Source organism: Patiria miniata, unplaced genomic scaffold (genome assembly GCF_015706575.1).
Source record: "Patiria miniata isolate m_02_andy unplaced genomic scaffold, ASM1570657v1 HiC_scaffold_3, whole genome shotgun sequence".
In the NCBI taxonomy this organism is placed as follows: Eukaryota; Metazoa; Echinodermata; class Asteroidea; order Valvatida; family Asterinidae; genus Patiria; species Patiria miniata.
In genome coordinates, this window is record NW_024037069.1 from 44,863,269 (window position 1) to 44,888,890 (window position 25,622).

The 25,622-nt window shown below is 40.0% G+C and overlaps 3 protein-coding genes across 5 annotated transcripts; all 3 read left to right on the plus strand.

Moving 5' to 3' along the window:
• The first annotated feature begins 205 nt into the window (after positions 1–205).
• Positions 206–4,543, plus strand: LOC119737179 (C3 and PZP-like alpha-2-macroglobulin domain-containing protein 8). The gene is made up of 3 exons (XM_038211353.1): positions 206–382; positions 1,159–1,320; positions 2,378–4,543. The coding sequence occupies exons 1-3, from the start codon at positions 262–264 to the stop codon at positions 2,671–2,673; spliced, it is 579 nt and encodes a 192-aa protein (XP_038067281.1). The 5' UTR covers positions 206–261; the 3' UTR covers positions 2,674–4,543.
• Positions 4,544–9,914: 5,371 nt separating this feature from the next.
• On the plus strand, positions 9,915–18,747 carry LOC119738531 (ficolin-2-like). Of its 3 annotated transcripts, XM_038213433.1 has the most exons (12): positions 9,915–10,493; positions 11,408–11,458; positions 12,815–12,862; positions 13,274–13,315; positions 13,663–13,704; positions 13,818–13,859; positions 13,984–14,040; positions 14,146–14,199; positions 14,346–14,390; positions 15,708–15,844; positions 16,545–16,806; positions 17,863–18,747. In XM_038213433.1, exons 1-12 carry the CDS (start codon positions 10,103–10,105, stop codon positions 18,114–18,116), a joined length of 1,425 nt encoding a protein of 474 aa, XP_038069361.1. In that variant the 5' UTR covers positions 9,915–10,102; the 3' UTR covers positions 18,117–18,747. The 3 variants fall into 3 exon arrangements, with proteins under 3 accessions (XP_038069361.1, XP_038069363.1, XP_038069362.1); XM_038213435.1 differs by lacking the exon at positions 13,818–13,859; XM_038213434.1 differs by lacking the exon at positions 13,663–13,704.
• A 3,145-nt stretch (positions 18,748–21,892) lies between these two features.
• Positions 21,893–22,447, plus strand: LOC119736854 (asialoglycoprotein receptor 2-like). Its single transcript, XM_038210864.1, has one exon. The coding sequence runs from the start codon at positions 21,893–21,895 to the stop codon at positions 22,445–22,447; it is 555 nt and encodes a 184-aa protein (XP_038066792.1).
• Positions 22,448–25,622: the final 3,175 nt, after the last annotated feature.

A 25,622-nucleotide genomic window follows, 5' to 3' on the forward strand; every position in this document is an offset into this window, starting at 1 on the left:
TACGGAAATCCAATTAGCAAAACAGAAGGTCAATTATTCTTGGCATTGTTCGTTCAAAAACCTCTGAAATATCACGGTTGGTTGTCGACTATTGTCAGTCTAATGTTCGTAGCAGCATCTTCATAACAAGCTGCAGATTCTAATATGGTAGTTCAGTCTAATTCTGCTGACTGACTTCGAGGAATGCGTCCTTTAAGATTCGCTGTTTTCTTACCATTTGGTTTGGGCGTCATCTTCTCTGTGCTGCCTGTACGAGGAGAGATGTGTAGCGCCATGATCGAGGCTGCAGCCGGTGATGATCTTACCACGCTCCGTGACAAGACATTCGCGGCGTTCAGAAATAAATGTCGACTGAACAAAGACCAACTCGATGAGAGCAAATGTAAGTAATACTACTTCCCAAAACTAATTTGTCTTTAAGGTGAAGAACCTTTGCTAAAGGCTCATCAAAATATATGGTTTTCAAAGTCGAGAACAAAAATTTGTGTTTCAAAGAAATTTATTTTGTTTCCCTCTCTGTTTTTAAAAGGACACATCGTGTTTTTAAAAAGTATACATCGTAATGCCAAAAAGTGAAAATAGACTCAGGCAACATAGTAAAATGAACACTAATTGCAGACTTCAGCAAAAGTCTTCAGCAAACAATACTGGTAAAAGTTAGAAGCAAGGGAAAATTGACTTCCTGAGTCAAGTTGTTCTGCTGAAATTTGCAAATTTTACATCAAATATCAACGCTATACAACAAAGAAAAATTCGTGCTTGTGTGTAAGTTTGCGTTCACGAGTTGCTCACGAGTCGCTCGATCGCGACGCGGGCGACAGGCGTCCGCCTCTCGACTGCAAAGCGTCCCTCTCATAGTTGACGAGGCGAAACCTCGTCTTATATAACTTCATATTTTACCTCCGAAGGTATTACGGTGGGGTTTTTTTTTGAGGATCGAAAAGCTGCTATCCTCGTAGTGACTCTTGTTGTTGTTGAACTATTAGCTGCCATTTTGGCAACAGTTTATGATGACTTGGCTTGGCACGTATAAGGGCCATGCTAAAGGCGTCCGTGCCAGTGGGACGCACCACTGTTTCGTTTGTACTAAAAATGTCATCGTTAGAAGTGCTACGACAGCAAAATGATTGAATGATTTGATTTTGATTTGTACAACAGCTTGCTTTTTCTCCACCATGGCTGCAAGACAACACACGTTCAAGTTCATCCTGAAGCCTCTCAGCATGCCTTTCCGGTTGAACTTCGCTGTGAAGATCAAGCAAGGTGCTGCAATAGCCCTGGCAGAGAACACCACACATGGTTCCATCTTTGCCGAGATGAGTAAGTAATTTGTCTGAAACACCAAAGTCTTAACAAATTTTTATTTGTTTCTTAAAATACGGTAGATGTACATGTATCGCGCTCCCTTCTTTAGCATTTTTTTCACGGTCGAAGATTTGCGGTACTTTCTTTTCATGAATAACCTTCCCCTATTAAAAAATTAAATACCAAATTAACACCACCCCACCACTACCACCACAATTCGCATTATGAATACATTTTCTCCGAAGGACACCAAAATATTATTGATAATTTTAAGATTATGGTTGACTATCGAGATAGTGGAATATTACTATTGCCTTTATTTAAGGTTGGTTCAGCTGTGGGCATTTTACATTTACTTTATTTCTCGGGATGGACAGTGAAACCAAGACAAACAAACACTTAAAAGACAGCAACATAAAACAAAAAGAACATTACATCTCCAGACGGATCGTCTTAAAGAGTTAAACCATGAAAATGATTATTGTTAAATCATTGGCAATAGAACAAGGAGTATCATAATAAGGGTCATCATGCACAATCTCATTTAACAGGATAGGAATCTCTCTTAGCTTTCACAAATGATCAGAAACGCTTTGGGTTAGACTTACAATCGATTTCAAGACTCTTCGTATAAATCATTAACGCATTTCTTGTCATGCGCCAAAGGTTTGCACTGTTTTTTTTTGTGAGAGACAGCTTGCCTGTGCCTGTATATTCTGTTCTTCTTTCGTATAGTATGATGTCAGGGGTTATCCAAGGTGATCGGCGCTCACTTCTCGATATGGCAATGGAGATGGTGTCCTTACCAGGTTTCAGTCACACAAGCAATATTGATGCAGTCTGTTGTAAGCTTTGTCTGAAAGTCAAGCAGTTTTTGCCCAAACTTCAGGCGTTGAGCAAGACAGCATGAAGAGATTTATTTTGCGCATGATTGCTACCGCCTTGTTGAAAACCGGCAGAAGACCTGGGCCCTGAGTTCGGTGAATGTCGCCACAACAAACATGAAAGCATGAATGCAACGATACATATTTCAAGAAAGTTGAAAGAATGTTTTTTCTTTTTTTAATACCAGACATCGGAAGTTTGGAGAATATTCGCGCACTGATGAGATCCTGCTATTTTGTCGAGTGTCCTGACTTGGTTGCTACTCACCATGAGGCAGGTCTGGTTAACGCCACTGAATACCGCCCCTTCTGGATCGACTACAAAGGGGGCGTGATCAGGGTCGGTAAAGGAGGACAGGAGGAGGCTTTCTTGGAGTGGGACGCCGGTGCATATCACCAGCGAGTAGCAACTCAAGTACGTATTGGTATCGCTTCACGGTCTTACGCCAACGGAGACTGGGTGTTTTACAAATTCTGCGAGTGAGAATTTATTAGGACCGTTGGTAAATTTCTTCTTTGAATATTTGAAATTATTGACGTAAGTGGAATTGAGTCGCTAATCAAAACGCACTGTGAACTGGAAAACTAGAATTAAATTAGTTCGCACGGTCTATAAACCCTTGTCGAAAATGTGAACGAATTTTGATTTCTTTGCGCGTCCTTCGCACTTGTTGCCAATAATCTATTAAAGGCCTTCGAAAAGTGACCCCTTCGTCACATATTTATTGTCAAATGTATTTTGATTTTCTGATTACGTGAATTGGGAGAAAATTCGTGTTCACAATCTGACTGTCGTATGAAGGTTCATTCCTGTCGTACTACTTGCAATTGTGTTTACGTTTGTCCATAGTAGTAGTTTGCAGATCAAAAGCAATTTATTCCGAGCCGTTGCTTCGTGAACATATATCAGATGTGTAGTTCTTTTTGTTTGGTTTATTTCTAACTGAATAAACTGGACAACGGCTTCTGGCTAGCGCCCCTTGAACAAAGACATTGATAAATTGGGGAACCGCCAACATAGGGCTGAATAGCTCAGTTGGTAGAGCACCGAAACGGCAATCCGGATGTCGCAAGTTCAAAGCCCGCTCCAGTCTTTATCTTTGTTTAACTTTTGTTTAAATGAAAATCCTTTGTTTAAAAAAAAAACAAGGGCTTATAAAAATCAATTAACAACATCGCATAATGCTCTGCTTCTTTGCAACCAATATCTCTCCTTGTAAGTTAACTAAATAGTCTTCTGCTAAAGGCTTTAGCATTGTTCCATGTTCCATTGTTCGAATTAAATCCGTAGCGGTGAAAAGAAATAGCTTTCATATATTCATTGGTAAATCCTCCAAAAAATGAATTTGGAGAAAAAAACTTAATGGTTTAATTTCACTCGTTCTTAAGTCAAATGTCTCACATACTAAACTTTATTAGTAAATTGTAGGTAGGCCTATATTACTAAGTTTTTACCAGCCTACCCTTTGACCGGATATACAGCTCACATTGTCACGGATTATTTTGACAGAAAACGTGAAGTGAGAAAGTAGAGAGCCCACTTGAAAAGAACAATTTGAATTTGAAATAGAAGGTCCATTATTTTGGAAGTATAGTTTGTGAAAAATATAGAAAAGCTAATTCATTTTAATTACCGATTTTCGGCCCTTTTCACTCTGATTTTCGGAGCAGTGTATTCATAACAAGCTGCAGATTCTGATCTGGTGGTTCAGTCTTATTCTGCTGACTGACTTCGAGAAATGCGTCCTTTCAGTATTGTTGCTTTGTTCTTACCATTTGGTTTGGGCGTCATCTTCTCTGTGCTGCCTGTACGAGGATAGATGTGTAGCGCCATGATCAAGGCTGCCTAGCTCAGTGCAATTAAGTTTGATGTCAAGTTAAACAAGTATATGTCGATAAACTGATTTATTATGTTGATTAAAGTTTAAATGCCACTTGCTAGCTTGGTATTCCAGTCAGAAATTTAAACGATATCTAAAATGTAACAGTTTGATCGCTTGATGGCGGTTGACTGCTTTGTCTGCGGGACACGATATAATTCTAATATTCGACAAGTAGAAAAAATACACTCTAACTTATATCACCAAATTTGACAGTTTAAGGAGCTAATAAATAGCAGAAACCACAAGGTTCAAAACGCACTACAAAAATGAATTCAATGAAATCCATCCCGACAACCATGTGAAAATTCCGGATATTAGAGAATGGAATAATTATTTGCATTCATGTGAATGATGTTAATTCGTGTTTTGGTACTATACGTGTTTATCCTATTTATGTATTTCTGGTTTCATGTGCCTTTTAATGTACTCTCTATAACTTTACAGTTTATGAAATAAAAGCTCTTTATTTTAGTTGTTGCTGAAACATCTTTTTTTAATGGAGTTATTTTTTGGTAGTTCCACTACACTTGTAAAATGTTATTTCTGTACGCGATTTAACGATTTTCCTATAAAGTGCGCAGCGCCTCAATACGACTTTTCTCTTGAGAAACATTGTGCTGCGTAGTCATAATTATGGTTCATCATTTTCCAAATAACAAGAAATCTCGATAAGTTAATTTGGGATATTTTATAAGAAAAACTATTTAAAAAAAAACTTTAGGCATTTTGTTCTCTTTTTGCGGACACCGCCTTTAGTTTAGGACGGCAATGCCAATTTCATTTTAATTCTCCACTAGTTTTCCACAAGTTCAATATTTAACTGGAGTAATGTGAGGCTGAACTGGGAGGGTGAGTCTTTTGTGTTGTGTGGAACCTCCCTCACTCTTTAAGCCCAGGTCCACCCCCCTACCCCACCCCACCCCCCCCCCCCCCCCCCACCCCCCGCTTTTCCCAGGCCAACAAAAGTGCCCCTCTCAAGGTTATAAATGTGCCCCATCGAAATGAAAACAAAACTGCCCCTCAAATGCACACGTATGAAAACATGTTCCCCCCCCCCCCCATTTTGAAAAGCGTTCCACCCCTCCTGTGTCATAAATGTCTCCACTATACTCACTTCGTGAGTAACTTTCACTTGCACGCGTAAGCTAAACGAACGCGCAATATTTGGCACATTTGAATCACACAATTCCAGGGGTGAAGATCGCGCAAGGAATGATAGGAAACAACATTGCGCAGCAAGATCGTACGCATGGAAACGAGGTTGAGTCAACCTCAATAGCGATGGTGAAAAACTTTTGCAACAAATGCGAGGGCGCCCTTTGATGAACACTACAATTGACCGTTTTTCAGCGTATGAGGGCGCTGTAACAACCGCGATTCAGGGGTACAGTATACAAATATTGAGTGGCTCAGAGTGGAATGGGAGGGATATTGTCGCAAGGTAAAATCTGGATTTTTCTATTTAAAGAGGCGAAGCGGGTTGTTCACATCATGTTGGGGTGGGGGAGAGTAATTGAAGCACTGTGCACGACCATTAAAGGGAATATACAACATTTGCAAACATCAAAAAACAAAACTACAAAGTTTGTACGAAATACCTTGCTAGGATGTTGGTAAATGACAGTCTAAACCATCCTGTAAAATTATGGCACCTGGTGTGAAGTAATTTTCAAGAAAAGGGGTATTTTTGTATAAAATTTCCAACGGTGGTCGGCCGACCACCGTTGGAAAAACCTAACTATTTTTCAACTACTGCTGCAAATGTACCCTTTTTCTGTCCAAATTTTGTTTGCTATTGGTTACATGTTCATGAACGGGTGCAGGCAGTCCAGCTAGACTGGTTTCCTTACCTTACAATTTTCTGGCATCTATAAATTGATCCATTTTATCTTTAGTGGAGTCAGGGAACCAGACTATTTAAACATTTAGTTTTTCTTGGTTTTTCCAGCATTTTCGAACACAAAACTTCAAACATGTTAGTTTAACAATATTTCATCTATTATGCTAACACCTCAAATAGTTCATTTCTGAAAATTACAGCAAAAGCCAATGATGTACATTCCCTTTAATCCGCAAATAAATAACATCGTTTGTGAGGGGTTGTCCAATCCATCCGAATTCTAGCACCGGCCTTGAGATTATTTTTTTAATATAAAAAACCAACAATTTGGATGACTGGACAAATCTAACATTCATACTATAAAGCCAGCCTCAATCGATAAGCGTTCAATGACAAATATATCCTTACTTGTATGAGTTTACAACAGCCCTTTATGGTATTGATTATTATACACAGTTGCGTATCCACGGGGGGGGGGCCGTGGGGGGGCGACAGTTTGTCCCCCCCAGTCGCCCCCCCCCCCCCCCCCCCCACTGAGATTTTGAGTTTCTAAAAAAATTATCATTGATCTACATGACGCCCCCCATGAAATGTTCCAGCCCCCCCCCCCCCCCCCCCAGCGCCCCCCCCCCCCCCCACTGAAAAATTCCTGGCTACGCCCCTGATTATACAGAGTTCGAGTCTTAGTTTGAAGTCAAAGGCAGTGGCGTAGCCAGGAATTTTTCAGTGGGGGGGCGCTGGGGGGGGCTGGACCATTTCATGGGGGGGCGTCATGAAGGGGCGTCAATCGCTTCTCAAAAGTGGGGGGGGGGACATACCTTGATCAGAACTGATGCGGGCGCGAAGCGCGAAGCCCTTACGGCGTGGGGGTTCGGGGCCCGCTTAAGGGCCCCGAAAAAAAATTGGATTTCAGATGTTCTGTGGTGTGATCTGAAGCAATTTCTTACCACCTTCCTCCATGCTTTAACTAATATTTTCTTAGCAAAAGATAATTATTTGAACTTCGTTTTCGAGGTTGGAGTCACTGAATCAGCTATCTGTATTCTGAGCTATAGGCGTGGGGTTCGGGGCCCGCTTAAGGGCCCCGAAAAAAAATGGATTCTCGATGCTCTGTGGTGTGATCTGAGGCAATTTCTTACCACTTTAACCAATAATTATCTTAGCACAAAAGATAATAATTTAAACATAATTTTCGAGGTTTTCTTAGCTAAAGGTATAAGAAAATTTTTTGAACATTGTTTTCGAGGTTGGAGTCATTGAATCAGCTACCAGAATTCTGAGCTATAGGCGTGGGGTTCGGGGCCCGCTTAAGGGCCCCGAAAAAATTTGGATTCTAAATGCTCTGTGGTGCTATCTGAGGCAAATTCTGACCACTTTAACCAATATTTTCTAAGCAAAAGATACATTGTAGTACATAATAGGGCCCTGTAAATGAGACACGAGTTCAAAAATCTGGGGGGGGGACATTTGATATTGTGTCCCCCACCCTTCAAAAAGTGTGGGGGGGGGGACCCAGTCCCCCTGTCCCCCCAGGATTGACGCCCATTGCGTCATGTAGATCAATGATAATTTTTTTAGAAACTCAAAATCTCAGTGGGGGGGGGCGACTGGGGGGCGACAAGGTTTCATGGGGGGGCTGTCGCCCCCACGGCCCCCCCCCCCTGGCTACGCCACTGATTTTAAGGAATTTTAATTGGTCTATTATTATTATTTAGCTTATATGAATGGAGGAAAAAGTTTGTGCGTGGCCGATTCGCGTGATACCGCTGACTGAAACTGTGTGACCCACGGACCACCTGTCTATAATACGTGTTCCGTGGTGTGAGCGAGCAGTGCAGTGGGTGTTAATACGCATTTTAGATTATCATTATGCGCTATGTCACGCCGGTTGTCAGCTTACTGGTCCGCGGTCGCCGGTCGAAGGGTCGTTTCTCAGTGGTCATCATGTGGATCATTCGCGACTATTTAGATTTAGATCAATGATAATTTTTTTTTAGAAACTCAAAATCTCAGTGGGGGCGGGGGCGACTGGGGGGGGGGCGACAAGGTTTCATGGGGGGGCGGTCGCCTCCCCCCCCCACGCCCCCCCGGTGGCTACGCCACTGGTCAAAGGTCACATCACTTTCAATTCAATCGCTATCACGTAAGCACAGTAGCCCCGATTACAATCTTAAATGAGCCGTTTATCCTTTGCTCAAGTGCTCGCTTACACCCACTACTTCCTGCTTTTTATTGGTGTCCTTCGGGAAATATAGATCACGGATTTCCTCCTAGCCCTGTGAGAAGTAAACGTGATGTCTCAAGTCAGAATTTTGCATTGAATTATCCAAGGGTGGTTGGGTAGTATGATAACACCCCCCCCCCCTTGACTGACCGTAATGGGAAACAAAATCTCAAATGTTCTCAGAAAGTGAATTTTACTCAAGTCTATAATTGCAAATTTTGATTCATTGCTTTAAACGTCTTTGTATGCGTTGATTGTTATGCCTCATTTCCCCTTCAAAAATCTTGGACTACAACACCACACCCATTTTGGACAATCCTGGATTCGCCACTATAGTGGCGAATCCAGGATTACCCCCTCCACCGCCCCGCCCACCCTTCATGCCCTGTTCCCATATCTTGCATTCAGGCATTACGGTCCAAATGATAAGACATTGGTTTATGAGCCGTGATATATTCCGCCGGGGTCGCTTGATTTCCAAATTGCATTCAAACTCAACGTGCTAAGAAAGTGACGTAAAATTATGTCTGTAGATATGCACCAAGCATACGCTCCTTAAATTTATAGCAAGAAACAAAATGTGTCGTCTTCATCCTAGTATTTTTCACATCGACAAATGAAATCAGTTCACACGTTTATAAAGGCATATAGGATCATTTTCATTTAGGCCGAACGTAGTCCACCGAATTATTATAAAAAAGCTTAATTGGATTAAAAATCTAACTGATTGAACAGCCCGTAAAATGATTCTGTCTGGCTTGCTGTCATTTAGAAGAAATCAACAATATAGGTCATCATAAAAATGACTGATTTTTTTTTAAAAATAAAGACTATTGAATAAAGTGCTGTTGATCAAAATCGTGATGCGTGATCAGCGGGTTGCGCATGGTTTTTAACGGCTTTCTCGAAAAGTGTAATATCCACTGAGCTGAAACTTCAACAGGTTAGGTCTTGAAAATTCAGTCTTTGGATTGTGAGTGTTGTTATTATTGGAAAAGAACAAAACAAATGAAACACAAATGATCCTGTATGCCTTGAAAGGTAAAAACACATGCTTCACGGGACACCAAATTATAGCATTCAAATGAAGCAAAGGATTTAAGTGAGACTCAAAACAAACAAATAGTTGACCTGACTTTACGCTTGAAAACCTCCTTTCGATTCGATGGAGAACAAGACTTTCACCGGATTTTTTTTTACCAAGGTCTTGAAACTTCCGCTTACTAAGGTCACAAAAGTGTGCCGGGGAAAATAGAATTTAACATCAGTTTAACATAGCAGGCCATATTCAAGTTGCCGATGCACACATTTAAAAGCACGTAGGGACATTTGAAATCCGAAAACGTACCATCCAATTTAACGAAAGAAATCTTTGCTAAAAGTTAAGATATAAGACTGTGAAATAATTCCGCCTGAAATGGAATTTTCAGAAGAAAACAATCATTGGAAAGTAGTCTTTGAAACTGTGCCCGAGGGAACAGATTTGTTCGTGCGTTATCAACGGAACCCTGTAGACCCCGATCTCTGTTTTCTCATAATGTATAGTTTCCACTGAGCTGAAACTTCAACCAGTTTGTTGTTATGCAACCTTCTTAAGATTTTGAGCAGTTTCGGGGGGTTTTTTTAATGAAAAAAAAGAAAATCCCAAAAATAAATATTCTCATGTGCCTTTCAGTTAGCTTGACTTCCTTATCCTGATGCTCAACGAGGAAATTGGACCGGCGCGCCCCAAGACGGGAAATGAAGGACGCCGCTATACCACGGGGTAAACAGCGCCCCTCGATGAACTTTGCCTGAGCGTTGCTATATCCAATCAACGGATAGCTGGGTCTAAGGCAAAGCATGGCACAGCTGAACTGAAGTAAATGGCAGCAAGTTGAGGGTTTGCAGGTTCGGCAGTTTTACATCACAGCGTATAGCCCAGCTCAGTTAGAAGTTGAGAATAAATGAACTATTAACATCCACGATGATGACATCTTTCAAAATGAGGCTTGTATTAAGTGTGTGCTTCGTGAGCTTTTTGTGTGTCGCGACTGCTACTGCTCAAGCACCAGAGAGACGTGGGGAAGGTTTCTCGGACACGATTGGATCTGGCGTCCACCCTGAGACGGAGGTCCATGATCTTGAATATGACCAGTTTGTCTACAGCCCGCACATCATCATCAATCCGCCACGGTTCAGCACCACAGGGGTAGCCAAAGCCTGTTGCAACTGCTCCTCAATCCAAGACATCGTCTCCACTGAGACAACGAGACTTGAGGCAGCGTACCGACGTCTTCGGGATGAGACAAGGGAGCACCTCAAACAGCTGCAAGCTGCGATGTCGGATCTTGCCGAGATGCTTAGAAACTTACCAGGTAGAGTTTAGATATCTTTCTTAATGGTGTTATGGATGTGTGTACAAGAGATTAACTAGCAGGTGTAGAGACATAATTTAATTAGTGGAATATGACCCATTTAATACTTTGTATTCCGTTGCTCGCACACCAAGGCTAGACATAGGGGAGGAAGTAGTGCATTTGCACTGTACAGAATGTCCCCCCAAAAAGTGTGTCTGACTATTTTTAAATTTACTACAAAACCTACAAAACCATGAAGTCAATTTTAAAAAGTTTTTAATCGTGCAGATACTCCTTATCCTTGGCCTAAACCCCTATGGGTTTCATTTAATTTCGGTCAGACATCACTACGAAATTATCGATTTATCACAACGACTATTTTGGACACTGTGACCTTAATGAATTTCAGTGTTGTGTTATGTAAGCTGTGTAAAATCCTACATGTTGTGAAAAGGGTTGCGGTTGGGATTGGAATCATTTACCTGACTATCAGTCATCATGGCAAGACCTCAGTTTAATGCTCAAGGGCAAATGATTCCAATCCCAAACCACATTAGCCTTGTTCACAACATGCAGGATTTCACACAGCTTACATGGCACAGCACTGAAATCCATTAAGGCAAGGAATTTGGTTGCAGTGTCCAAAAAATGTGATTAAGATCAACTGACGATTGTGTAGTGAAGCGTGAGGGGAATTCAAATGGAAAAAAGGTAAAATTTATTTCATGGTTTTGTAGTTATTTCAAAAATAGTCAGACGGACACTTTTTGGGGACATATTGTAAAGTGTGGACTTTCCACAACTGCAAATTAAGGAAGTGCCTAATATAATTTCCAGTAAATTAAAAAAAAAAATCCATTTAAAAAATCGAATTCCGTTATTCTGCAGAGTAAACTTTTCGAAATTTAAAAGGTTTTTTTTTTTGCTCTCAGATCCCGCAGTAACACTGCCATCAAATCCGGAGAAGCTGACGCCCGCAACTGGTAGGAAAAATTCGACAAACTTTGGACAAGTTTTTGTTCTTTTTAACTTACTCAATTTCCCATAAGCTACTTTGATTCTAGATTTTCAATGATGACCGTTTCCTTCCACCCATTCCGTCAAAAAGAAACATTAATTTATTATAATTTAAAGAACTGATGCATTCTGAAATAGTCTCATAATTCTATTTAATGTTAGTGCAGGATTTTAAATTCAGTTTTATTCTAGTTTGATACTATCCATGTTACTAAGTTAACAGCAATATGGCTTCGTACTTTTTCCCTCCCCTCCCCCCCCCCCCTCTTTTCCCCCTTTTCCAGGGGGGGGGGCTTGCCCCCCCCCCCCCTTGCGACGCCCATGAAACAATGGTAAAAACAGCATCAGCTTTTGAATTGATTTTAACGTGGGGCGCCGCCATAATATGGTTGGATAGCTCAGAAGGTCGCTGGTTCAAACCCCGCACCAGTCAATTTTCAAATTTAACATAGATTCTAAACATAATAGTTTACCAAACCTAAGCAGTGTAAACGCAACTGATTGTTTTAATAAGCCGGCAGAGGATATTCGAGGATAGAGTTCTAACCCCCCCCCCCCTCTTGGGCCTCGAAAATAGGATCATTGTGCAGAAAAAGATAGCAAATGTCTGCCAAAATCCCCCCCCCCCCTGTTGCCAGCAAACCCCCTCCTGATCAAGACTTGGATCCGCCCCTACAAACGTTTGTTCTTATATGGCTTGTCTGTGCACAGAGAATTGTTCTGATGTAGATTATGCCGCGTATATAAAAGCTTGAAGTCGTACAAAATATTCAAGCTTAACTTCAAATGTTTTGTGTTCCAAACACTCGGTAAGGCTTGACAACGCCAGGCTCGTAAATTGTTTCTGTTCTATTTTGGGCCGACTTTCTTAAATGTCAAAATATGCGAGATGTCTAAATTTGTGGAGCTAAAGGATGACTGGAATTAGCTGCACGTTTTGTACTCTAAAAATAAATCGACGGCCGGATGAAACTTTGTCGAATATCCCTCCAGGACAAGTTCAGGAAAACAGCCTAATCTTACAGACTCAAAAGAAACAACTTCCATCAAAAATGGGTCAGAAGGAAACGTGTTTCCTTTGTTCACACGGACGTAGTCCAAGTAGTTCCGTAAATTGCTTTTCTTTAAATTTGATTGCATGAATTTTTGACGTGACACCGAGAAATTCATAACTGGGGCTTTACTGAGATTTGAACTTTGTTTTACAGTGATCGCTTTCCAGTCAAAAAGTCGTTTTTGATTGTATTTTGGGAAAAGGATTTACAAGCTAACAAAGGTTTGGTAACTCTTGATCACATTACTATTTTCTGTCACAAATGTAGAAAAGACAACACTACCGACATCCAGCCCTGAAAGGTCTACTCTGCCTAGTAAGTAGAAACCTATAACAAAATACTGAAGATTAAGGAAACAGGTGCTACATGTACATTTTAGCCATGATGGGCTCTTGATAGTTAAAGTTGTTGTGTTTCGGGGGTGGGGGGGGGGGGGGTTATTGGTTGGTTGTTTGGGTCTTTTGAGGTTCTTTGTTTGTTTGGTTTTGTTGGTTGGTTCGTTTGTTTGATGGGTTGCTGGGGGTGTTGGGGTGTTTGTTTGTTTGTTTGTTTGTTTGCTTGTTTGCTTGCTTGTTTTTTTAATGACACGTAACCTTCTCCACCCATGGTGTACATACAAGTGCACACCTGCTCGTACGTAAGTTTATTGTCTAAGACAAGTTATTCTATGATTTCCCTGCTTATTACTAACATATTCCTTTCCTCTTTTATTGATCCTTCTTACAGCATCAACAACAAAGATAACGTTTCCAAGTTCAACTCCAACTGGTATGTCATTATTGTTTTACTAGGTTTCACACAACTGAATTAGCTTTTTAACAAATGTTAGCTTGACATCTGACATGAAGAGTATTCGCCAACTTGAGGTGTAACCTGAAACTGTTCTCTAGAAAGAAAAATAACAAACTTCGTTCACATTTGAATGATAATATCTTAGGAATATCGAGAGTTGATTTTGGAAGGCTCCTTTTTTTAAAGGTCATGCTACCCTGTATGGTTGTTCCATTCAAGGCACCCTGATCTCCACCTTTAGAATCTAATAACTTGAATAGTTGTGAAGTACATCTACATTTTAGTTTCTTCAACAAGAAGATATTTCTTTATCTTCATTTCAGTGCCACAAACACCAAAACAAGTTACAACCATAGGCCTACCTGGTAAGAACATATGAAGTATATTAATCTTTGCTTTGTAAATAAAAATTAATTAGTGTGCTGATTTGGTTGTGATATTCGTGCTATAGTTGTTTTTGTTTTGTTTTTTTAATTAGAACGGGTGACAACACCTTCGACTACTACAACAAGAACAACTGGTAAAAAACTCTTTTAAGGTTTACTGTAAGATTTTGATATGACATACTTTCTTTGCAAAGACTTTAATAATTGATGATTTTAGTAATTTTGTAGTGAGTAAAAGTTCTTTCTTTTTTATTTCAGAAGCAAAAACGACGCCATCACCTAGGACAACGAAACCCAAAACCACAGCTCGACCTGGTAAGGGTGTTTTGACAATTAATACATAGAAAATCTTCTATGTTCTTGCATGTTCTAATTTGTGTTAAAAACATTATTTTATTTATTTGTATTGTTTTTTTCCAGAGGCAAAAACTACGCCAAAGCCTGCGACAACACCCAAAACAACAACCCAACCTAGTATGTTTGTATTTACAAGCATTAGGCCTAAATACACAAATACAATGAATGTTCATTGATTTTGATTTGCAGTAAACTAATCTTGAGATAAAAGATTTTATTTTATACTTATTGTGCTTTCAAATTTGTGTACGTTTGAATTCCAGTACCCAAAACAACATCTGCTCCGTCGACTTCCAAATTTACGACTGGTGAGTGTTGTTATTTTATTTGGGATGGGGGAGGTGGTGAAGCAAAATTACTATTTTGCAAATTGCTTCGATTTTTTTTAAAAATAAAATTGCATTTCAATGTTTTGGTCGTGTATGGCATGACGTCAATTTGAAAAGCAGAAATGTATAATATCGGGCTGATTGTCGCTACGATTTGACCATCTCTGTCATTTTACTACAGTTTACAACTCAGGAAGAACTTAAAGAAATTAACTTTCTAGGCACATAGCACAACCATGTAACAGTACATTTACCAGAGTATCCATCCAATCTCGAAAACAAAATTACACATTCAGTTTCAGACGGATTACCGACACATGTCTAGATTGCACTTGATTTCGTCACTCATAGGGTTAGAAAGAAAATATATTATTAGAGATATTGCATGTGACGTGAACTTGGTCGCGCCACGCACGTTGGTGATCTGCGCCACTTACAGTAAAGGTAATGGAAATGATTTGTAAATATTCATTAATGAACTTTGGAATGGGCGGCTTCAAACGTAAAACTTGTTTTGCGTCAAGAAAAAAATGAAGATGTTTTTTCAAAGTTTTCTCACAAAGTATATCAACTGATCCGAAATTTCGATAGGTTAGGTTTTTAAACTCTTACATTATTTTGAAATGTTGTTACCCTGAATCGGCAACAATAAACTTGTTTCAAATGGTCTATTAGGCGAAATTAAAAGAAGGTGTCTCGTCCGTGCTTTTTTTGGGGGGGGAGAGAGAAGACCTTTTTACCCAAGATAACAAATTTTCTAAGAAGGAGTATTCCGTTTTCTCGACTCTTTTGCTGATAAATTTGTATCCAAAGGAGCAGTCACTCATTCTACCAGATTTTGAACTTGGTACATTGATACAATTTCGCCTGAAGCACATAAAATGTGTCACTGAAAAGAAAAAGTTAAAAAGGAGGCGGGAATAAGAAACTGGTTTGCATTTGGACCTATACGAGGAAGCCGTTTTGGTCGTGTTCCCTGAATGTTTTTCTGTTGTGAACTGTTGAATGAGATGGTGCCAGATGGAACGGTGCCATAGACTTTTTATGCATTCTAGCCTCACTTTATTTTTTTAATGTGGCTTAAAACATTAGTGCATGTTTAATCACAAATTTTAAATTATTCGTCAGAGCAGACCGGTTTTTAATTTGTAATTAACTTTAGGTCCTTGCTTTTCTTTCTCTTCACAAGTTCAAAAAATGAAAATTTTACATTGCTTTCAATTTCATATGGCCAACAGCCCATTACTTGGCCTTACCGTTAAGATAATGTGAAGCACGTAATTGTTGTCTTTTCAGTGACTATTTACAAGGACTGTTCCAATGCTTTGGCCAGGGGTGTAACAAGGAGTGGTGTATATAAGCTCCAGCCTCAGGACAATGGGGAGGAAATCGAGGTTTATTGTGATATGGACACAGACGGCGGTGGCTGGACGGTAGGAACTTAACTTAACTAACTTTAATTCAATCTGTTGTCACAGATCACGTAATGTTCAAATACTCTCTTGTTTTGAAAAAAGTTAACATTCACATCAATGTTCCTTCCCCCGCCTTATCTCCAACTCTTCCACTTTGTTCTCCGCTATCTTAATCTGCCAACTTAAAACATCTTCACCCTCCTTTGTGTTTTCCTTCTACCCATGAATGCTTCTGTGTCTCTGGCTAGTTTGTTTTAATGTGAACGTGTTTATTTGCCTTTGAGAAAAATCCAGCAAGGATCGAAATGTCAGACACTGTAACTGTTTTTTAATTTGTAGATTTCATGTCATTCGAATAAGTCAGCGGTTTGAATAGTTTTGTCGTTTTTCTTTCAATTTAACTGAGTCCTTTTTAACTTCGTCTTGTACATGTTTCTTACTTTCAAAAAAGAAAAGATTGCAATTCCCCTCTGGAAAAAAGAAGACTTTTACTCCGTCAGGCTATATCATTGTCATGATAACATCTGAATATTCTGGCTCTTTATATAATATATATCCAGTGTTGATTCATTGATAATATTTGCTTGAAAATAGTGTTTTCGCATAACTCTGGACCGTTTTGTCAATATGTTCCTTATATGTCCACGTATTTTAAAACTCGAATTTCGAAAGCAAATTTTGAATTAAATGTATACATATTATTTTTCAAACATGAAAGGTGTTTCAGCGTCGCCAGGACGGTTCGGTTGACTTCTACCGTGACTTTGAGGGTTACCGGCAGGGTTTTGGTGACCTAGAGGGTGAGTTCTGGCTGGGTAATGACAACTTACACCGGCTGACCGCTCAGGATGATTACGTACTGCGAGTCGATCTGACAGACTTCGAAGACGACTCCAAGTACGCTGTCTACAACTCGTTCGGCGTGGCCGACTTGAGTGACAGCTACCGGTTGAGCTTGGGCCAGTACTCGGGAACGGCTGGTAAGAATCCATGCAGTCAAGGGAGAAAATATGCCATGACATCGCACAGGGCATGAGCTTTATTGGGGAAAGATCCACCTTTTGGTTGTGATGTAGCCATGGGCGTCGCCAGGATTTTTTTCTAGAGGGGGGCAATTTTTTTTTTGCCAAAAAATGCTTGTTTTTCTCAACACATTCTCGATTTATCAGTTTTAGAGGGGGGCAGGGACATTTTGCCCCCCCCCCAACTCATTAAATTACACCACTTTGTCTTCGCGCCTCTTTATCTTTCCTTGTTTTTCTTTTTTTTTCTTCCTTTTTTTTTTTTTGCTTTTCCAGGGGAGCAAGTGCCCCCCTTGCCCCCCCCCCCCCCCCTCGCGACGCCCATGGATGTAGCAGTTCCTTATACGCCCTAAGGAGGATTCGGTTGACCTCAATTTTAACCTATAGGGATGTGCTTTGTTGCTTTCCTTCAGCCGTGCAACATTAAATCCTAACTAGTTAAACATTTCACAAAAGAATTTAAAGACGCGACATATTTATATTATAAATCAAGGTCGTATGCTCCCTTGGACTGATTGTGCTGCTTGTGAGGAATATTTTTGGGAGGGTCTAAAACAAAACCTCATCCGGAGATTTTCCACATAGGCCTTTTCTGTTTCCTTTACAGAGAAAAATAATTTGAAATGAAAATATATTTTTAAGTCATTTCATGGTATATTGTTATTTTTTAAAAAGGTCGCTCACCTCGTATTTGTCCGGCGCATTTTCATAATTTTTAATATGAATATTGAGAATGATTTGATCTTTGTCGATTAATCAGATCATACTTTTAAATACAAAGCATTATTGATCACAGTGCAAAAAATGTAACATTTTAATTTATTGGACCTGAATTGCTGTCATTCATTTTAAAATCGGGTTGCGGTTGTGACATGCCTCAGTAGACAAAAAAACGGGAATAAAATGAATTCAAAAATGACGTGATCACAGCTCACACACCCCCCCCCCCCCACACAAAAAAATTGAAAATATCCTTCTATATCAGGTTTAATTTTAGTTTTCTTTTTTTTTAAGGGGATTCCTTGACCCGTCACAGCCAGAAACAATTCACGACCAAAGATGTAGACAACGACGATTTTCTTACCGGTAACTGTGCTCTGCTCTACCACGGTGCATGGTGGTATGAGCGGTGCCATCAGTCCAATCTCAACGGTAACTACCTGGGCGGCCCTACCAATAAATACGCCAAGGGCGTGGTCTGGAGACGATGGAAAGGATACAACTACTCACTCAAGACGTCTGAGATGAAATTCAGAAAGAAAAATTAACTAGGGGAACATTGTTTTGAAACCTAGCATATCTGCATGTTGATGAACATTTTAAGTTCCATTGAACTGCTGTTCTGGTATCGATTTTACACTTGGTTGTTTTTTTTTAACAACTATAAATTAAGCACAGCAAAGAACAGGTTCACGTCAGTACAATCTGAAGAAAAAACTCCAGTAAATCTGACAAGAAAAAATGTGAACTTGTACCCAACCAAAAGAGTTAGCTGTGTGTATTTACATGTAACCAGGCGGGGTTATTTTAGCGTAGATACCTCGAAACGTCAGGCAACAAATACCACTTTCTACAAGTAGGCCTATATGCATGTTAGCACGGTACATTGCTAGCACATGCCCGCTTGAGGACTTCATCCTAAAGACCAAACCAGGCACGCTGTCATCTCTGTCACGGAGGCCCTCTTCAATGGCCAAAGCATTGTGCTACCCTTCAATGGGGAAAACTGCCTCACGAGAAATTGTTCTGAACAATATTTACAACAATTTCTTGTGAGGCAGTTTTACCCCATTGCAGGGCCTCCTGTGGGTGTATGCGTGTGGTGTTTATGGTGTAAATCGAGGATTTTCTATTGTTCCTCTTCCCTTTTCTTTTGTTTATACTCAACGCATCAGCTCTCATTGGTTTTGTACACGTTTTCTAACCGACGAATCCTCAGTTTGGTTCCTGTCCTCAATTCATCGATGATGTTGCACGTAGGTGTCATCGATTTACACCACAAACAAACGTACTTCACCCCGAGGACAGACAGACAAAGGGAGAACAACAGATTCTTTGTTGTCCTCGAACGTTCATAATTGGTCATCGATTGTGCGTTTATGTGCTTAGTCTGTTGGAGAGTGTTATATTACAGGGACAAAGGGAAAGACAAGGCCTTGTCCTCGATAGTTATGTAAAACATAGGGAATTATGTGTGTGGGTGTGTAAAGTGATCACGTACCCGGATGCGTCAGTATAAGCTCAATTTCCGCTAAGCATACTAAAGTATCCACTAAAACTGCAAGAAACTTAAAATATTGTATTTTCTTCTTCTAGTTACTGTAAAATAATGTCGACGAACAACATACAAACGTATAGTGTTCATCCTTGCTGTTTATAAAAGCATGATCCCAATTTTAGCTAATGAGTTTCTTAACATGTATGCTATATGTATTATGTTTTTCCTCGGCAGCAATAATTGGTCAGCTGTTTTTGTTGTAACTATTGCGGCTATAGTATTTTTCGTACTTTGATAAATATCACTTTTTGCATTTTTAGCATTATTAATTGAGAATAAAATGTACACCTACTGAAAAAAAAATTGAGAATATTTTTTTATCTATATATTTATTAGATTTTTCTACCCAGGGTGTGCCCAAGCAGTTTAAAACTGGTTTCCATTGGGGCCCTGTATACACTACAAATGATTATATACACATGTACAAATGCAATACATTACAAATACAATACACCACAATGAAATAAAATAAAAGCATATGAGATTACTGCATGATCGTAAAGCAACTATTATAAATATTTTACAACATTACAAAGAAACAAATACAGTTTGAAACGACATTGCTAAGATGATTTAGGTTGATTGAATTCTTTTGTTTTTTATTTGAACCCAAATACATTTTCAAACTGAACACCAGATCTCTGAAAGTAATACATGTAGATTTTTTGTAATCTGCAATCAAATGCCAACAGTTAGACCATGAATATTCACAAATGGAAGATATGGAAGCAATGTTTCAGTTATTCAAATCATTCAAGATTTTTTGTCTTGCTGCTGGTTTCGTTGGGATTTTTTTTTTTTACAAGTAACCAACAAAGCATGGAATCAGCCATAAAGACATCCATGAAGTGGAACCCAAAACCCCAAAATATATTTCATATATAAATATGTAGCACCGAAAATATTAATTACTGTAAGCCCAATTTCAGAAACAACTTTTAAATGAAAAAAAGTGACATTGCTTAATCCATTCAAAGGATATCACAATTTAAACGCAATGACCCTAAAACCTGTTTCGTCCAAAAAAAGTCAATTTATTGTGCGTTCTGACTGTTTAGAACAACAAAGAAAATGACCGAGAATACTTATTTCGACAACTGTCAACAACTGTTAGTACACATTATCTTTATTAGCAAACCTGCTTACAAAATGATTTACAAAATCCAACTTTTTTCAAAAGAGGGGCCTTCAAAAGGACTTTGTTTTATCGCTGGTGGTGTTTGAAGACAAATGTGACAACAATTCTGGAAATCGTATTTTGGACGAAAAAGGTTTTAGGATCATTGTTTTGAAATGATGATAGAGTTTGAACGGATTGAGTCATTTTATCTAGTCATTATTATTTTTGGTGCTACATGTTTTTTTAATATGAAATATATTTTTTGAGGGTTCCACTTTTTTGATTCACCCTGTATAGTGTCATTAATTGTGCATCAAGCTTTCACTTCGTCGCGTCGTACTGGCCCTGTCCGCACTGGACTTTTTTGGTCAAACTAACTGAGACTATGGGTACTTTTCCCATTTTAAGTCCAGTGCGGACAGCCTAGGACGTTTTCCTCTCGGTTACTTTTCCTGAGTCCAGCGGTTACTTTTACTGGCCAACTGCTGCCCAGGAAAACTTCCCACGTGCCCAGCGAGACGATAAGTCCAGTGCGGACAGTGCGAGTCGGTAAAAGCGGCTCAGGAAAGCGTACATCCGGCCCGAGCGCCCTGTTATGCATACAGAGACCGCACGAACCTGCACGTGCAGTGGCCGAACATTTTGTAGAAACACGCTGCGGTGTATCAAGTCCGAGCGGTAAAATCTCGTTAAAATATATATTTCAACGGACAAATACATACACAGATAAGAGAGATCACGTTCTGAGAATTAATTTGCGGAAATTCTCTTTTTCCACCAATGTATGTTATTTTCTACGATCCAAATTCGTCCTGATGCGCTAGTGTAGTCATGCACGGAACATCATGGTCCGGTACCGAACGTAGGCCGTAGTCACTGGTTCCTGGCCGACATCGTAGCTTCGATTCTGTAAGCATGCGATGGGAACCAACGAATACTGATGGCACTGCTGCCGCACGGAACATCGTACAGCGGCATGGCTTCGACGACGTGTCACAAATGCGTCAGAATTAAATGGCCTTTTCGTCAAGATTTAGCGTGTCAAGATGAAATAATATCGTGTAAACGATTATGTTGTGCATGCAAATGGCGTGTGTAATATTACTGTGCGTATCGACGGCTGAAAATGTGATCGGCAATTTGTTTTCTGTGTACGGTTAGTCATTATACTGACACTGTGACAGCTCGGTTACTTCTCCCACGCGGTCTGGGTAAATTTTCCCGTGTCGAAAGTCCAAGTGCGGACAGTGGTCACATTTGACCATTTCTCATTTTACCATCGTCTCGGTAAAACCTTTTAAAAAAAAAGCCAGTGAGGACACGGCTTACGTAAACACAGGATAAAGGCTAGTAAGTGTGCGTGTTTTCAACCATCATATATATTGACCTCAAGGTGACATCAAAGACATGAAATTTTCATACGGTATTGACTCCCCTGTCAGATTGTTGTCCGAGGTTTTAAAAATTAACAATATTAAAAGCTCATTTCCGTGGGATCGATTTTTTGCTCAAGGTTTCAACATCAGTAAACAAACCCCTTACACACAGAAACCGCTATAAACAAAAGCAGACGCAGCCGCTTCATACAGGATCCAAACTCTCGCGGTATAATGAACGCTGGATTGATACAACCTCAGCATCTCAAGATGAATCCACACGGTAAACTCGCTTCGGTTATTTTCATCAACGCCATTTGTTCTTTGTCGGTTACTTTGGGAGCTCTACCTTGTCCACCTACTTGGCAGAAACGACTGGGTTCTGAATACCACGTCAAGTCCGATCCTATGGAATGGGCCAAGGCAAGGGAATTCTGCCGAGGAATCGGGGGCGACCTACTGATGCCCAAGTCAGCAGAGGAGAACACATTCGCCAACTCACTACTGGAGAAAGAGGGAGTGAATAGGGCGTGGCTGAATTGCCATAGAGATGGGGCGTGGCTGTGTATCGTGAACGGGGTGGGGCAGTGGCCACCGTTTAACAATCCAGACTCTCTTCAGCCTGAATTGGATGGCAACTGCCTCACCATGAAAGCAGAGGATGGAAAATGGCGCCATACATATTGTGATGGGCAAGCGAGTGTCGTCTGCGAGAGGAAGGCAACATGGCGCGTCAGTCCAGTCAAGTATTGTATGACTGCTGGCACAGATGGTCGTCTGGTTACCAGCTCCGGTCAGTGCGTCCACGATCCCAACTTGATGTAGATGGAGTGGGGTACCATGCTGTGGCTTTTCAACAGTTTTGACATTTGATTAAGATGTTTATAGCAAAATCTTCATTTATGACGTTCGTTGAGACATTTACCGCTCGAAGAAATATCCATGATCTGCAACTTTTAGAACAAGGTGAATTAATCTTTGGATTAACAGTCACATTTTACATTCTCTATATAGTTGGAACTCTGTACTTTGTGCATCGTTGGAGACAATCAAATCATGGACGCGTTGAAGAGACTATCAAAGATGCCAAAGTGATCAACTTTTGACATTATTATTATATCGCCATTGTACTCTAATGAAAGTAAAACCAGTATTTCGGACATCTCTGTCATCCGCAAATCACCTTAATACGTCATTTTTTTTCCGCTTTCATTGAACCTACATTTTGAGCTTAATGAAAGGCAACTGATGTTCAAACGCATTGATCTTTCAACTACAACTTTTATCTGTCAGTGAAAAGTAGCCATATTTTATGTCACCCTTTTTAATTATTGATTATCCCACTTTTTAATTCATACATTTGCAAAAAATGAAAATCGCGAGTTAGAAATAGTCGTATTGACTGTCATCTACCGCTAAGTAATCTTTGTACCCTTTGTTTGTAATGTTATAAGGCATCCCATGAGATAATTTTTTTGGGCTTCGGTAAAAGTTATGAGACAATGATGGAAATACATGCAAAGTGCTCGAATTGTCCGTATTGCTCCGCGGAACGCAATCTATTTCGCTGCTATTAGCATACTGCGGTCAAGGAAATGTTTAGAATGTCATGATTCCACACTTGAACTATGAAGTCTGTTCGACAAATTAGATAATTAAAATGTAATGAAATTAGATCTTTTTTCCAAGAGGAAGTCTACACAGGCTTGAGGTCATTTTCTTTTCTTTTAGGACAACTGCCATTTTTCTAATGTGTTGTTTATGTACATATATCTCTTTAAAACTGGTCCACCTCATCAACAACGTCATGAATTAAGAAACCAACAGCAAATTCATATGAAATTCTATAACAAAAACAAAACAAAAATTTTAAAAAACCAGACGTTTTGTGATGCCGGTGTCGTGTCAGATTAGGTCTTGCTGGCCCGTGGGCTCGTTTATCGCCAGTGCTAGGGACATCAGCACTGGTCACTCAGGACGAGGTGGGTTCGAGTCCACCCGTATCCCTGAGCAACTTGTAAATTTCTCTTGGTTGGATCTTTGGCAGCACTAGGGCTTATGTATACATACAATTGTGTGCGGGGACAAAATCATAATACGCAAAAATCACTTTCGCAAAAATCAATCATGTCATTACATCATTAAATATTAAAACAAAATCGCAAATTGAAAGACGATTACAACCAAACGCTATTGATAAGAACAAATTCTACTGACAACAAGGGAGGGTTTAGTGGGTTAACCCCCCCCCCCCCCCATTTGGCCCGCGAAAAAGGAAATAAAAGAGAAAACAAAACCGGACAAGTATTGAACCCCCTCCTGCCAGCTAAACGTCCCCCTAACCCCCCCCCCCCCCCTGCCCCCAAGCCAAAACTGGATGTCCCTGGATCCAAAGCGCCAACCTATGACATTTTCTGAGAAACCCATTTTGTGCAATTTTCTACTCCTCATAAAATGTATGAAAACTATTTACCATCTCTTCTTGGTTTATTGTATTGAAATGTGTACATGTACTTGATTGGACATTTAAAATGTTCCATGCTTTTATGGACAACTGAGGGCGCTGTTGCTGTGATGTCATTACAGGAAAGCACTTCAGTTGAGGGATATTCTGCTAAGAAAAATGTGTGAACCCAAAATTAGTCATTGGAAACAATTGTGAGTAAGGCTTTCTCACTGGCTTACTACCATGTACTTACACAACAAGGAATCGCCAAACAAGGACGGATCCAGAGGGGGACAACGGGGGCCATGCCCCCCCCCCCCCCCCCCCCCCCACTAAAAAAAAAAGGAACCAATTTTCTGTTTAAGTGGCGTTGCAATAAAGGCAGGCACTGCGTAAACCACCATCTTTTCCTCCAAAAGATCAAAAGATTTGGTTAAAGTGGTCAGAAATAGCATCAGATCGCACCATAGAGCATCTATAGAATCAAAAAAAAATTAGGGCCCTTAAGCGGGCCCTGAACCCTACGCCATTATTTTTGGACCCACTCTTTTGGGGACCAAAACATTTTTTGGGCCCCCCCCCCCCACAAAAAAAAAGGATTGTGTTCTGGATCCGCCCTTGTCGCTAATGAAAAGAACATTATGACAGCGGAAAAATCCCAAAATTCTACTGACTTTGTGTGCTGAAAGAGCCTAGCTGTAATACTAAAGTGTCTTGTCCGGAATGATATATCAGTTTTGCTCATGAATATATAACCCTTCAAAATGGCAAAACAAACATTGAAAACTACGTTGAATGGGACAAAAAGGTGCAATTTCGAGCATAGTAAAAAACGAAATTACTTTGCACGGGCCATTTAACACTGGAAGAGACAATATAAACCTCATACATTTTACGTATTTATAACAGTCAGCGACGGATCTACGGGGAGGTTGCACCCCCCCCCCCCCCCCCCATCCTCACAAAAACTCCCCCCCCCCCCCCCCCCTATTCAGCCGCTGACTCAAAATGCTAAGATACTATGTAGTAAAAATTATAAGGGCCAAAAATAATAAAGGGAACGCTAAAGTTCCTAGCTTTATTCTCAAATTGTCTTAGATTGATATGACTTTTCATGGGTGGTAGATAATGGAACCAATGTTTTGCTAATTCAATTAATTCAAGATTTTGTAGGCTAAGTGTTGGATTCTGTTGGTTTGGTGGGTTTTTCACGGTTGTATTACAAGTAACAATAAAACATAAATTAGCTTTCATGAAGACTTTAACAGTGCCATTAATTATGCATTTAGCCTTTGCTTGTTTATCGTATCGTAAGTGGCATTTATGCTGACATGTCAGTACGTGCTCGTTCTTTCGTCAATCATTGTACTTGGTTACTATGGTAACTTAAAGGTAACCTCAATGTCATGCCATTGTCTTTCGTTAATGCCTCCTTTGTTTGGTACCCAAGGTTTCAATCAATAAGGGAGTTAAAAGCTCGCTTTCAAGGGAAATAATCTTCGACGAGCACGCGATGAAAACAAAAGAAGACACTACCGCCTCACTCAGGATCAA